Below are 15,226 nucleotides of genomic sequence, written 5' to 3' on the forward strand. Positions count from 1 at the left end.
AAAAATGAAGAAGTTGAAGATTCTGATTCTTATAGACTCTTTTATGGTAACAGGAAGCAATTTGTTTGAGAGCTCAGTTCTCTAAATGTTGTAAATTCTATTTATTTCTGATTGACTCTACCTTTTTGTCTGTGTATATAGAAGGAGACTAGAGAGTTGCCTATTCAGCAATTTATTTTCAAGGCAAAACAAGGGTGCTTATAGTAAAGTATCTGAGGACCTATAAAAAGGTGGTTTATAAAAGAAAAATTTCTTTCAGTGGTCTTTGTGCAAAAAATCATAAAAACAGTACATATTTTAAAGTTAGGATTCTGTGATATGTCCAGACAGGTGAACAATTAGGCTGAAGGTATTCTTGAAGGCTTCCCTTAATTATTATAGCAATTCACATTTACAGTGGTGTTATACAAAGCACTTATGTGTATACTTTTATCTCATTTCTTTTCAGAGAAAGAATCAATCAAGGGGTTGCACTAAATGATGCTTAAAGTCCCTACTAGTACTACAAATTGTATGGAGTTTTGGTCAAATATTGTCATAGGAAAAAATGAAAATTTTATTAGCTTATGTTTGTTAGATCAGGGCTGTACTGTCACTGTATGACTTAATAGCTATCCAAAGGGAAAACACCTCACAGGAAATCATCTGAGAAATTTAAAAACAAAAATATCTTACAACTCAAGGTTTGGGAAACATTTTATAATTTATATAGAAAATCTCAGTAAGAAACCATGTAAAATGACAGAAATATTCACCTTACATAAGAGTCCAAAAAAAAAAAACCCACACAGAATGTAAATTTTAATTATAAAACATAAGAATATGAACACAACATTGTAAAATAATCTCAGATTATTTGGCAACTTATTACATCATTGCAAGAGACAAATTTGATCTTAAGAAAAGTTTAATCTTATGAAAAACTTAGCTTAGACAGGTTGTTCTTATGGGAGTTAAAACATGTTAAAAAAAGACTGGTCATAAGACCAGGTTTTATTCTGAAATACCTGTATATAAAACAGAACGTAAAATGCCAAAGCTCTATAGATATATAAGAAGAAATGGTTTTTTTCATCTTCAATGGATCTTTCTTCATTGAAAAGGACAAATACTGAAAGAATATGTTAAGTTTCAAAATAACACAGAATAGTTGGTATGCATCTCAACTGGAAACATTTTCGTTGAAGATGGTATGGATTTTCCTAAACTAGAACTATTTTTACTTCATTTAGGAGGGTGATAAAGTCACATATGTGAATGTATTTTAAAAACAAGTTACAGTTTCTTTAACATAGTCACAACCGTGAACAGAAAAACAACTGAGTCCCTTTCTTTAACTAATCTACTTACTTGAATACATGCGAAATAATTCTTTACCTCCTGCCACACTATATTTAGATAAGTTCAGGGCAGAGGCCTGAAACAATTCCTACTGATGAGTGCATAGCATTTAAAACCTGCTTTTATTTTAAAAAAAAAGAATGAAATAAAAATAAACAGAGATATATAGTAAAGTTCACAGATAAGTCTTTTCTGTAAAATAAATAAAGTGTTCATCATTGAGTAGCATCATACATAGAGTAAAATACAACCTATTTTTACATGTTTATATACTGTACAAAGATTTTCAGGAGGCAGCCAGGTGCCGAGTGGGTTGGAAGCTTTTGTATTTGTGATGTCTGTCACATTGGGAAATCCCAACTTTGAATGTTAAAATATACAACTACTTTGCTTTAAATTCAGGTACAAAGTAAACTTATTTTCCTTTATCTGAAATAAATGTACATATCTCCTATAAACAAGAGTTTTGTAAAGCTGTTCAAAACATAACAAGACTAAGCTTGCATCTGGTAACCTTCAGCACATGTGTGTCCTCTTCCTTCTGAAAAAGTGGATACTCTGAGAGGTGACTCTCTTACCACTTTTTCAAACCAGAGGAGAAAATGCTCAGTGCGACCGTTTTGCCTTTTTTCCTGGTGCTTCTTCCACTTTCTGCTGACCTCTTGTTCGGACCACTGGTGGACTGGCCTCTCTCTTACGCTTGGCAGGAGGGGAGAGCTGTGCCTTCAATCTGCATTATAGAGGGGATCAAGGATTTAGAGCTGAAAGGAGTCTTAAATGAACAAGGAGAATAACATCTTCATTTTACAAGGGAAACTGATGCCCAGAAAGAGAAAGTCACTTGCCCTGGGTCACTTAGGTGGTTAAGCAGAAACTTTAAACAAAGTCAAAGGTGAGCATCTAAAACAATGTGAGAATGTATGAAAAACAACTTGTGGAGTCTTGACATTTGTGAAGATACAATATTTGCAAAGTCAAGTTCTTCTCCAGGGTCTGTCACTAACTAGCTGTATTACTTCTCTGGGCCTCAGATTTCCTCAATTATAAAATCAAAGGATTGGATTCTTTAAGGTTTATGGTTCTGACATAAGCTCCATGAGTGTTAAGGGGCTCCTAACAGAGTAGAATAAGCATTAATTTAATATTATTTAATCAAGTTAAGCATTTATTGAACATCTACTATGTTCCAGGCTCAGTGCTGATACAAAACAAAAATCAAACAACTTCTATCATCAAGGAGCTGCCATTCAACAAGACAGATATACAAGTATACACAAAATAAATTCAAAGTACCTAACAGATGGAGGTGAAGTGGGAGAAATCAGGAAAGGCATCCTTGTATAGGAGGCAGTGTTTCAGTTACAGGACTGAATCAGCAGACTGATGACTGATAAGTTTAGTACTATGAACTCTGTACTGTATTTGAGGTAAATGTTACTGAGGTTCCATATTAGGCTTCCTAAGGAAAATCTAGACTGTCAGAGGTAATGAAGAACTAAAAGTCATCACTGAATTTTGCTGTACAGACAACACACTGATCACTGTGGAATTCTGACGAAACAAAAATAAGACAAAATTAGAATCACTTTTACTTTTCCTAAAAGAAAATGGCTTTGGCAGGAATTCTGTCCCAAGTCAAAGCGAAGATTGTTAGAGGCAAAGGGGACAATCCATTCTGACCTGGATACCAGCACACAGCTTCTTGAACATCTGTCATCTCCTCCCTGGCTACTGCTGTTGGGCTCTCTGGCCTGGAAGACCACAACATGGAAGGTTGAATCCTATCGGCTCTAGAATACTCTGGCTGGTGAGTGCCTCTCTGGGTCCATGTCTAGGCTGTTGTCACCCATCCTTCACACTACACTCTAGCCTTTCCCTGACTTCTTTCCTCCCCTACTCTCCAACCCCTTCCAGCTCTGAAAACATAACATGGTTACGTAACTGTTCCCCTATGGCTCCACTCACCATCCCTGTGACTTTCCAAACCAAAACATCTCTCCCTGGAGACCAGAGTAGAATAAATATTAATTTATGTTTATGTTATAGTCCCACAGGACTATAAACTCCCTGAGGCTAGGAGAAACTGTATCCTTAGCACAGTTCTGTGCACAGAGTGAGTGGTGTCTAAGTGTCTTTTTGTCTGTTCATGAATACCACCTAAAAGACACATCAACTTGATACGAGGGTTCACTGAACAGTAAATCTTGGACCTTGGCTATATTTATAATGTTCACTAAAATGCAGTATTTCTGGGGAAAATTTGGATAATGGTAGATGAATTCACCAGGCAATTAATTAATAAAACTCATGGATTCACTGAGGAACATGGCTACAACGTGGGAGAGTATGAGCGGAAACAGAAGTTACTAACTTTGTCATCAACAAATATTAAGTGCCTGCTATGTGCCAGGCAGGCACTGGGAATACAAGAACAAAGTGAGAGCGTCCCCATTCTTAAGAAGCTTACATTTTAACAGGGAGACACAGAGAAGATAACAGGGAAATTTGAGCATATACATGCAAGGAAAGCACTAGCATCTGGAATCACCAGGAAAGGCCTTGTGCAAGATGTCCCTCGCCTGAATTCTGAAGAAAATCAGAGTTTCCAAGAGGTTCAAGTGAAGAAGGAGAGCATTCCAGGCATGGGGAAAGCCTGGGGCAAAGGCAGGGAGATGGGAAAGGACGAATAAAAAAGCATTTATCAAGTGCTTACCATATATATGCAAAGCAGTGTGTTAAGAGAAGGGGATACAAATATAAAACGGAGGGAATCACTTCCCTCAAGTATCATCTCATAGTGATGATGATGATACATGAAAAGAGTAATTGCTCACTGCCTCCATTTCCTTATGACCACTCACACTTCCATCCCCTCTCAAAGAAGAATGACCCTGTTTAGGGAAAGAAATAGACCACTTTCACTTGGGAATTTTCAAGAGTAGATCCTAAAAGGCAAAGCCAAAGAAAAGGGCGCCAATCACTAACTTCTAAAAAAGTTATTGATGCCCTTTATTCTGTTTACACTACAATCGTTTCCTGACATAACTTCCTACCCTGCTCCAGAAGAGCCAAGTTATGTAATACAGAAAAAGTTAAACAACCAACAGAGTGACCTAATCTGACAGCAAATGAGATATTCCATATCTCCAATCTTTCTACCAAGAACAGGGAAATGTTTTCATCAACTGTTTGACCTTTGTCCTTTAGAATCCCTTGCTTCCTTCAAGGCTCAGTTTATGTCCCACCTCCTCCTGGAAAGCTTTCTTGATCTCTTCAGCTGTTATGGATTTTCTTCCTCTTCCTTAAGTTTTCATGTTATATTTATCTGTTTACATATTCTATCCTACTAGTAGAATGTGAACAACTTGAGGAAAATTTTGTCATCTTATAAATAGAGACTAGTATTGTGTCTATATAGAAGGGAGACTGGATTCTTTGGGAAGTAATAATATTGATCACCAATGATCTACTGCTAAATTGGATGTCTTTTTATCATCCTTTTGGATACAGTGTCCTCAATAAAGCATTTGATGCAACTACTATTGATCTTTTTCTTTCTTTTTTACTTTTCACACCAAGGCATCTATTATATTGCTCTGTACAGAGTCTCCTCCTACTTGTCTGATCAATCCCTGAAGTCTCCTCTGGTGGTTCATTCTCTGACCACATAAATAGGCTACTGACAAATGTTCTATCCTTGACCTTTTTTTTCAATTTCTCTCTACATTTTTTTTTTTGGCTTTAGGGACATCACCTATTCTATAATTTCAATTGTCACTTTTATGTAGATATCTTTTAAAGCTATAAAGTCCTCTTTCCCTGGAGATTCAGTCTCTCACTTCCTGTTGGATATTTCTAAGTGGATGTTTTGCTGTACCACAAACGTATTATGTCCAAAATGAAAATCATCTTCCTCAGTAAAAACTGTTCCATCTTCCAATTTCTCTGTTTCTGGTGATGGTACTACCACCTTCCCAGTCACCCAGGCTTGAAACTTCAGAATCAACTCTGACTCTGTTATCTCCTCTACTCATCCCAATTAATAGGCTGCCATGCTCTATACCGATCCTACTTTTCTAACATATCTCTAATGTAACAATATTTTCTCCATTCACTCTGCCACTAACGTAGTCTAGGTCATTATCATCTTGCATCTGATCTGTTGTAATAATACCCTTTCTTTACTTAGTCTCCTTTTCTATTCCATTCTTTACCAAGGAGCAAACTCTGAGGGTCTTCACCTCTTAGACTGATTCTTTTGGGAAGTCAAACCAGGCCATCTTTTGCCTCAATTCTTGCCTAGTCTTTAGTCATTCAATGGGTGTTGCTTCAAACAAACTGAGACCTGGGAAAGACTGTAGTTTAAAAAGGCCAGGGTCTCCCAGTGCATCTGGGGCCATCACCACTTGTCCTGTCTTGCTCTGGACACTGATGACTTTGACAGCCCTGCCTCCCTTAAATCCAATTCACTTGCAGGCCAAGAGATCACCCTCCTGATGTGTTACTGATCTTCTTTGAAAATGAAGGATAAATAACAACAAACAACCAGGGAGCTAATACAGACTCTTCTTCATGGGAAGTTCTTCCACATATAGAATGACTGACTACATGTTAACAGACAAACTTGTGTGCACTGAGCATTTATGGCCCTACACAATTTGGCTGTACCTGCCTTAACAGCATAATTTTGTTATTTGTCTCCATAAGATCTACGTTTCTGACAAAACTGTCCTCTGATCTTATCTAGGCATTTCCTACCTCTATAAATTCACATAGAGTGTCCATAAGGGCATGTCTGCATGAGGCATTAAGGAATTTCTCTTCAAGAACCAGCTCAAAGTAATGTCTCTTCCATGAAGCCTTTCCTGGTCCTCCAAGATCACATAGTCTTACCTTGTAGTTTTCTCTGTCTCTGTCACCTTCTACCATGTATTATTAAAGTTATCTTTGCACACGTTTGATTCTTCTAGTGAAATGAATGCCCCTTGAAGCTAGAGACTCTGGCTTTTCATTTTTATATCCCTAGTACCTACCACAGTACCTTGTGCCCAATAACAGGTGCTGAATAAGTAAGCGTGTACTAGAGTCTCATAGGTAACTTGGTGACCTTAGACAAGTCCCTTCACCCTGTCTGGACCTCTGCTTCTTTACTTCCTAAAAGTCAGTGGAGGACTGAGTGAGGTACAATTAGTGGGAAAATGTCAATGTTCAGCACACGGTAAGAGCTTAATGGATGCCCTTTCCTTTGACATAATTGGAGGTGAGTTCTTAAAAAAGGGAAAGAATTCCAGGTGAAAGATAAGATTTAAAATGACCCATCTGTAAGGAGCGGCCGTTTGGTGAACTTCGTGTTGGACACAGAAATACCTGGTAAATATCTATTTGCAGAACTCGAGCAGAAGTGGCATGGTTACAAACCTATCAACAGAAGAAATGCTGAAAGATGTACTAAAGCCTAACTACAAACAATGTGACAGGTTTGTGGGGTTCTGGGGGACTAGCAATGACAGACCAGATGCATGCAAAACCACAAAGAAGGAGAGAGTGCAGTTCCAGAGGCCTCATAGTTTAAACATCTCATCTACCTCTTGTTAGAGAGGTACGTGAGTCAGTGTGTAGACTGAAGCGTATGTATTTAAAAACATGCTCGATGTAAGAATTTGTTCTATTTACTATGCATAGTTATTAGAAGGGTATTTTCTTTGGGGGGGGGGCGATGAGGGACAGAAAACAGATTTTTGTTACTTGAAAAAAGATAAAATTGAAATAAAAAAGGAGAGGTGAGCAAAATCTTTTAGCAGAAGTGAAAAGAGTGCCAGATGTCACAAGGAATTACTCAGACTCAGAGCTGAATGTGCCTTGAAACTTGAAAAAAGGTCCCAGTCCAACCTGCACCTAAAGTATCTATCTCTGGCCCACAGTCATACAGACTCCACCTCAACTCCAGGGATATGGGACTTAATATTTTAGTAAGTAACTCATCTCATTTCCAGAAAGTTCATGCTAATTAAACAACAAGGATTATATATATATATAAATATTTTCACAATAAATTATAAGGCATTCTTTGAGACTAACAGTTGGGGGTTCAGGAAAAGTTTCATGTGGAAGGTGGCCCAAGGGTTTTGACAAGGTGGTGATAAGGGGAGGGGGCGGGGGGGAGCATTCCAGGCCTGAGTAAGGGCATGGACAGAGGAGATGTGATAGAGGTGTGGAAGAAGGTTAAAAAGGGAGGTTGGAGCCAGGTACCAAAGGTTTCAATTAACAGAAGAATCTGTGTTTGATCCTCAACGTGAACTGGAGAGGGGAAAGACTTGTGGCAAGGGAGAGCAGTTAGGAAATTACTATGGGACAGAAGGAATGACATCCTGAATTAAGGTTGTGGCTTCATGAGTACAGAGAAAATGGTGTGGAGGCAGAACTGACAAAATCTGGCATTTGATTGGATATGTAGGGTAAGGGAGGGTAAGAATCCAGGAAGACTGTGATTAGAGAGACAGTTGTGCCCTCAAGAGAATTAGGAAGTTCTGGAGAGAGGAAGGATTCTGAAGAAAGGTTCTTTTTTGGAACATGTGGAGTCTGAGATGCCTAAAGGGCGTCTAATTACCAATGTCCAACAGGAAGATGATGATATAGGACTGGAGCAGGGGCAAAACTAGGGATATATAATGTATTAGATATAATGACAGCCACACAGTGATAAAAAAAATCCATGAGAACTGATGAGTTCAGGGCAGAGATTAAGGATCTCTCTATCAGGGGCTCAGTTGCTCAGATGACAATTTAATCCATGGTAACTGATGAGGTCACTGAGTGAGAGTGCAGAGATAAAAGAGAAGCCAACCTGGGAGGGAGCCTTGGTATATATATACTCACAGATAAGAGAGTATGTTAACAGTGATGAGACTTGGGCTCATATCTGGTTGCTAACACTTACTAGCTGTGTGACTATGTAAGCCAGAGGCTCTAATCTGTAAAAGATGAATAAGAACACTGAACAGCTAGCTCTCAGGACTGTTGTGAGCACCAAGTGAAACAGCGTATGAGAAGTGCTCTGCTAAACTCCGAAGGACTGTGTAACCACGACTACAGTAACACTAGTTTTGTTAAGCTTCAGTCTCATCTGTAAAAAGGAGACAAGAGACACGTTTCCTACTTCAAGTAATTATTTTGAAGAAAGTGATTTGTAAACTTTAAAGAGCTACCGAAGGGTGAGCTACTGTTAGCCAAATAATAAACAAGCAGAAGTGAGCAAGGCAAGAATGAGTGTGGTATCAAGGGGATAAGGGCCCTCTGAGGGAAGCTGAGAGTGTGAAGTGAGAGGATGTCCTTTGGACAGGATGTTAGCTAACAGAAATGGCTTTGTTTCCTTGTTTTACAAGCTTGTCTACTGCTAAGGAGTACTAGCCAATTTCTGATTGCCATAATGCTATATATACACCATGTTTCTAAGTTACACGAGTGTATCCGTATACGGTTCTCTATACTATCACACTGTATACTAGGTTGACTGATGCTGAGACAATTTCTGTCTTAACTTTATTTCATGAAATTAACACCTGTAACCAATTAAGCCTGATGTTTAACTGACTCTTCTTTTGTGTTTTAGGTTAAGCCTCAGATTTTTTTCATTGTTGCTTGCATATCTTATCATGGGTACCTTCAACGAAGCTGGCAGGCACCAGCAATTAGCGTTGCACAACCCCTCTGTTTCCAGAACTTTCCTCTGCTTACTTGGAACGCTGTATATGTTCATCTGAGAAGCATGTGTTGATGACAACACCATTTACTGCTGGTAGTTACTTCCTGTCATGTCACTTAATCCTGATACTAAGGCTCTCAAGTAACACTGATGAAACAGTTCAAGAAATAATTTGATGAGTCTTTCTTTGTGAGGTAGGTAATAAATGGGGTCTTTTCTAACCCCTTTCTTATCTCTACTGGAAATCAGTAATGCCAAAAGGCGACTGATATAATATGTTAGGACAATAACTTAAATAAAGGAATCATTACTGAAGGAAAAAAAATAACTTTCTCAGGGAATTTAAAATGACTTAAATGCAAGTAAAGACTTACCTTCCTAATGGGGGAGATTTACTAACTTTTTCCCTGGTGGACAACTTCTCTTTTGCTAATTTTTGGCGATTTCTAGGAGAAAATGTTTCTGGGCTGCCAAGTTTGGAAGTGGCACGTGTAGCTGGCTTGCTTGGCTGTTTTCTGAAACAGATTAAAAAAACACTGTACTGTAGGTATGAGGGATGAATACAATCTGAAACTCTAAGCTACTTATGGCTGCTTTTGAGAAAGGGAGGTATATTATGAAGGTGCCAGGGCAACAGAAATAAAAAAAAGAGAGCTCTTAAAATCCGAAAGAGATACGGGTAATGTTGGAAACTTTAAATACTAACAACTGTGAAAAAAAGCTCTAATATTTCATCAGGCAACAAAATGACACAATCTAAGTAATATTTTAAAAAAAAATTCACTTGTAAAAAGTGAATCTAAATGAGGCAATTTGATTGAAGGTATTTTCAAAGAACTACCAAATGAAGAAAAGAAATGGAAGATCTCATTGCTTTAAGGCAATAACAACAATAATAAATTCACATTTATAAAATGCTTTAAGAACTTAAATTATTTCAGGTGTAAACGCTTTAGTGGCTGAGCTCTCATAGAATATATTGGTAAGGAAAAAATATGGCACATTGGAAAAGGGATTGTAGGAAGGGGAATTTTAATTTCTACTTGTTCAATTGTTTGTTGTGTAACTTTGGGTAAAGTCGAACTTTTCTGGTCCAGTTGCCTCTTCTATAAATTGGGGATAAGAAAACATTGACTAAAGTCAAGTGGGCTGGACTAGATGACGTGAGTGATGCTTCCTTAGAGCAATTAGATATATGATTCTCCAATAAGGCAAAACTAGGCATAAATGACTAGCAATGTGTAAAATCTAGATGCAAGGTAAACGAGTGGATTTTAAGTTTTTGGAGAAAAGGTCAAAACACCCTGTTGCTATTATTATTCAACATTTTTGCAGTTGGGTCAACTTCTGCATGGTGTGAGCAGAATCTGTGAGGTGGTGCTTTTATTTTAAGTGTTCCTGAACATTCTCATTAACCCTAGATGATGGGAATGAAGCATGATCCAAGCTGGAAAAGGTTGTTAACAGCCTGTGGAATCAAGAAGAAGCTGGTTACCTTGAGGAGTTGGTTAAAGATTAAGAGTGAGGTCATGGATGGAGGTTATAATAAAGGAGCAAAAAAATAGCACAAGAGCAAAATGAGCAATGATTGATTATTGAACAAATAATGATGGAGGTTATAACAGCAAACAAAGTTTCAAGTAGTGATGGAGGTTATAACAGCAAATGAAATTTTCGCTTTTGTTAATCTCATTTTCTTGTAAGTGTTCAATTATTAGCTCTACGTAGAAAATTCTCGTATCTGTTATCTTTAGCACAACTCTCTTTTCTGAGTTTCAGACCTGTATCTTCAACTGCCTTCTAGACAATTTAACACTGACATCCCACAGGTACCTCAAATTCAACAAGTACAAAGCAGATCTAATTTCTAAAAAGCAAAACCTGTTTTTTCCCCTTGACTTCCTGTTTTCATCTTCCCAGTTACTCACTCTCAAACCTCAGTCACCTGTGACTCCTACCACCCTCCCTTGGTTTACTTCCCATAGTAGAGGTCATATGAATATTTATATCATATTATTGCATTACAATGACTTCTGCACACATCTTATTTTCTCCTCATAGACCATTAGCTCCTCAAGGGCAGGGACCACATCCTACTATTCTCTTTAGTGTTTTGCACATTGACTTCAACAGAGCAGGACCTTAACAAATGTTTGCTGAATTAGACCTGAGTCAGTATTGCTCAAGTGTTAACTAGTATAACTACTGGATTCTGTTCTGGAGTCCAAAAAGTAAACAGGACATGGAAAACTCGGAAAGCAATAACTATGATTTCAAGATGAGAAATAAATAGTATAAAAAAGGAAACAAAAAGCTAAAAATTGAAAACACATATACTATCTTCACAGGATTACAGAATAAACCTCAGAGCCTATCCAGTCAAACCCTCATTTTATAGCTGAGGTCCTGGGCCTCAGTTTCCTTAACTATAAAATAAGAGAGTTGAAGTAATCAGTTCACAAATGGTGAAGCTGTGAATTGGTAACAGCATTATGGAAGGAGAAAATGTAAAGAAAATGTAAAATTAAAGAATAAAAGTTAACGAATTTAAGTTGTAGCATGGGATTTAATTTCAACTTAACACGTACTAATGTTTACTATGTGTAAAGCTCTGTGATAGATACTGAAGGATCTACAAAGACAAATGGGAAAAACAGCATAGATATCTAAACTTCAATAAATACCCTTCCATAGTGTGCCTTTGAAGGGCACATAACACTGAATGAGTAAACAAAAAATGGTAAAATCGATGATGAACTAGAAATCCTAATGCAAGAATGAAAATGACTGACAATTTGGTGGATGAAACTTAAAACTGACTGAAATATGGCTATGGAAGAGTGTAACTTACTGAAAAGGAACTGGAGAAGTAGAAAGGGGGTTGGAGCAGCATAATATATCAAAGAGATATAATGTAGTGAAGAAATCAAGGCACGAATAGGGCTTAGCATGTAGGAAAACATTTGAATGAAGATCAATGGAAGCAGAAATGAGAGTGAAATTGTCATTAGAGTATAAAATAGACCACCTGAAGAAAAAGAAAGAAAGAAATGTTGAGTTCAGGAAACAGATTATAAGCTTGTGTCATATAATAGGAATGGGGAACTTCAATTATCTGGACATCTGCTGGAGCCTTCTCTCTGCCAAAACTAGAACAACTACTATTTTCATGACTTGGCATAATACTAATTTTATCCTTCAAATGATAGAGGAACCAATGAGGGGAATTTCTATTCTGGACATGATTTACATGAACATGAAAGAATTGGATGCTGGAGTGGAAATAACAATAACCTTGGTGGGTAGTGAACATTCCACTTTAGAATTTGTGGTAGAAGAAGCAAGTAAGCCAGGCAAAATCTGACTTCACCCAACTTGGGCAGAACAGATTTAAAGTACTCAGAAGAAGGTTATGAATATGATCTTATAGACTAAAATTTTACGAAAAAAGTTAGCTTAAGAGAATGAGAACTCTGAAGAATAAAGTTCTAAAGACACAAAGATAAAATAGTCTCATTAAAGGGAAATAGGAGAGTTTTCTTAGGAGACAGATGTGAATACAAGAAACTCACTGACCAGTCTAGATTTAAAAACAAAAATGTTTGGGAGAGGGAAGCAAGGGCACATAACAGCAAATGAGTAAAAAATATGGTTTTATGATTCATATCAGGAGAGGTAAAGCTCAAAATGATCTGGGACTGACAATTCTAAAATGAATTTAGCTTAGGGGAGAAGCCAAGATTGCAAAGAGAAGCCAGGAAGTTACCTGAATTCTCAACCTTTAAGTCAAGCCTCCAAATGGATTGTGGAACTTCAGAACCTACAAAAAGATAGAGTGAAACAATTTTCCAGCTTAAGATAAATTTAGAAGGACTTCAAGAAAGGTCTGTTTCACTTGGGTAAAAGGGGAGAAAAGAGGAGTACAGTGCAGAAGGTGTCAAGGCAAGCTAGCAAGAAGCTCTTAGTTACAGCACAGATCAGCAACTGAGGATTCGTGGTCTTGGCTAAGCAGGTCAGGGGCACAGCAAACCAGTTATGAGTCCTTCAGCCCCAGCACAGAAGGCAAACTGATGGCACCAGAACCTGGGCAATAATAGGTGCAAGTAGTCTGAGGCACCCCAGCTCAGTAAGCAAGCTGCCAGCACCTGAAGTGCCAGCACAAAAAGCCAGTGACTAGGCTCCTGGCCCCTACCACATGAAGCTTGGGACAGCAGCCCCTGTGCTCCAGAAGCAGAGCTCAACTTTAAAAGCCAAGAAATAGACAAAAAATGAGCAAAAACAAAAAAGAGCCTGGACCACAAAAAGCTACTATGGTGACAGGGAAGATCAAAACACAAACTCAGAAAAGGACAACACTGTCAAAATGCCTACATGTGAAGCCTTAAAGGGTTATATGAATTGGTCTCAAGACCAAAAAGCCTTTTTGGAAAAGCTCAAAAAGGTCTTAAAAAGTCAAATAAGAAAGGTAGAAGAAAAATTGGGAAAAGAAATGAGAGCTATGCAAGAGAGTCAACAGCTTGAAAAGGAAGGATAAAAGTTAACTGAAGAAAACAACTCCTTAAGAAGCAGAGTTGGCCAAATCAAATGGAAAATGAGGTACAAAAGCTAAGAAAATAATTCCTTAAAAATTAGAATTGGGCAAGTGGAAGCTAATTGACTACCAAACATCAAGAATCAAACAAAATCAAAAGAATGAAAAAAGAGAAGAAAAATGTAAAATGTCTCAGTGGAAAAACAGCTGACCTGGAAAATAGATCCCGGAGAAATCAGTTAAGAATTACTGGACTACCTGAAAGTCATGATCAAAAAAAGAGACTGGACAGCATCTTTCAAGAAATTATCAAGGAAAACTGCCCTGATATCCTGGAACCAAAGGGTAAATAGTCATTGAAAGAATCCACTGATCACACCTCCTGAAAGAGATCCCAAAGTGAAAATTCCAAAGAATACTGTAGCCAAATTCCAGACTTATCAGGTCAAGGAGAAAATACTCCAAGCAGGCAGAAAAAAAAAACAAAACTGAAATATCAATGAACCAGTCAGGATTACACAAGATTTAAAAACGTCTACGTTAAAAGACTGAAGGACTTGGAATATGATATTCTGGAAGGCAGAGGAGCTTGAATCAACTTGAATCAACCAAGAATCAACTACCCAGCAAAACTGAGCATAATCTTTCGGAGAAAAGACAAAAATTCAATGAAATAGGGGACTTTCAAACCTTTCCAATGAGAAGACCAGAGCTGAACAGAAAATTAATCTTAAAATACAAGATTCAAGAGAAGCATAAAAAAGTAAAAAGGAAAGAAAATAATAAACAAAAACCATATTATTCAAAAAGACTAAACTGTTTACATCTCTACACCATAAAAGGATACTTGTAATTCTTGAGAACTATATCTGTATTAGGGCAGTGAGAGAGAATGTACATAGACAGAAGGTGTGGATATAAGTTGACTTTGATGTGATGACATTAAAAAAAATTGAGTGAAAAAAGGAATTGAACTTGGCAAAGAGGAAAGGAGGAGGCAAAATAAAGTAAATCATATCACATGAAGAGGTGCAAAAGACCTGTTACAGTAGAGGTAAAAGGAGAGTGAGCATTGTTTGAACTTTACTCTCATCAGATTCAACTCAAAAGACAGAATAACATACACTCAGATGGGTAGAGAAGTTTATCCTACCCTATAGCGAAGTAGGAGGTGAAAAGGGAAAGAAAAGAAAGAGGAGGATGAATAGAAGGGAGGGCAGAAGGAGGGGAAAGAAAAAGAAAGGGGGCTGAGAGAGAGGTGAGCAGATAGAGGGAAATGGAGGCAAGAAGCAAAACACTGGTGAGGAGGTACAGGGTGAAAGGAGAAAGAAAAGTATAAACAGGGGGAAAATAGGATTGAGGGAAATATAGCTAGTAATTATAACTGCGAATGTGAGTGGGATGAACTCTCCCATAAAATGTTGGGATGAACTCTCCCATAAAATGGAAATGGACGGTAGAGTGGATTAAGAACTAGAAATCTTACAATATGTTGTTTAGAAGAGATACACTTGAAGCAGAGAGATATACACAGGGTAAATGTAAAAGGCTAGAGCAGCTAGCTCAATTAAAAAAGAAAGGGTAGCAATTCTGATCTCAGACAAAACAAAAATAGAAACAGATCTAATTAAAAGAGATAAGGAAGAAACTAC

The 15,226-nt window shown here is 37.6% G+C and overlaps 1 protein-coding gene across 13 annotated transcripts in view; it reads right to left on the reverse strand.

Moving 5' to 3' along the window:
• Nucleotides 1–678: 678 nt before the first annotated feature.
• BOD1L1 (biorientation of chromosomes in cell division 1 like 1) overlaps nucleotides 679–15,226 on the reverse strand; it is an 82,498-nt gene continuing 67,950 nt past the window's right edge. For 8 of the 13 annotated variants that reach the window (XM_072620270.1, XM_072620261.1, XM_072620264.1 and 5 more), the window contains 2 exons: nucleotides 9,418–9,558; nucleotides 679–2,071 (listed from right to left, as the gene is read on the reverse strand). In XM_072620270.1, coding sequence (XP_072476371.1) covers nucleotides 1,948–2,071; nucleotides 9,418–9,558 — 265 coding nt within the window. In that variant the 3' untranslated portion in view covers nucleotides 679–1,947. Of the gene's footprint in view, nucleotides 2,072–9,417; nucleotides 9,559–12,818; nucleotides 12,864–15,226 lie in introns of those variants that run through there. The other 5 variants (XM_072620266.1, XM_072620265.1, XM_072620268.1 and 2 more) reach the window with 2 other exon arrangements.

Source organism: Notamacropus eugenii, chromosome 6, assembly GCF_028372415.1.
Source record: "Notamacropus eugenii isolate mMacEug1 chromosome 6, mMacEug1.pri_v2, whole genome shotgun sequence".
Lineage (NCBI taxonomy): Eukaryota > Metazoa > Chordata > Mammalia > Diprotodontia > Macropodidae > Notamacropus > Notamacropus eugenii.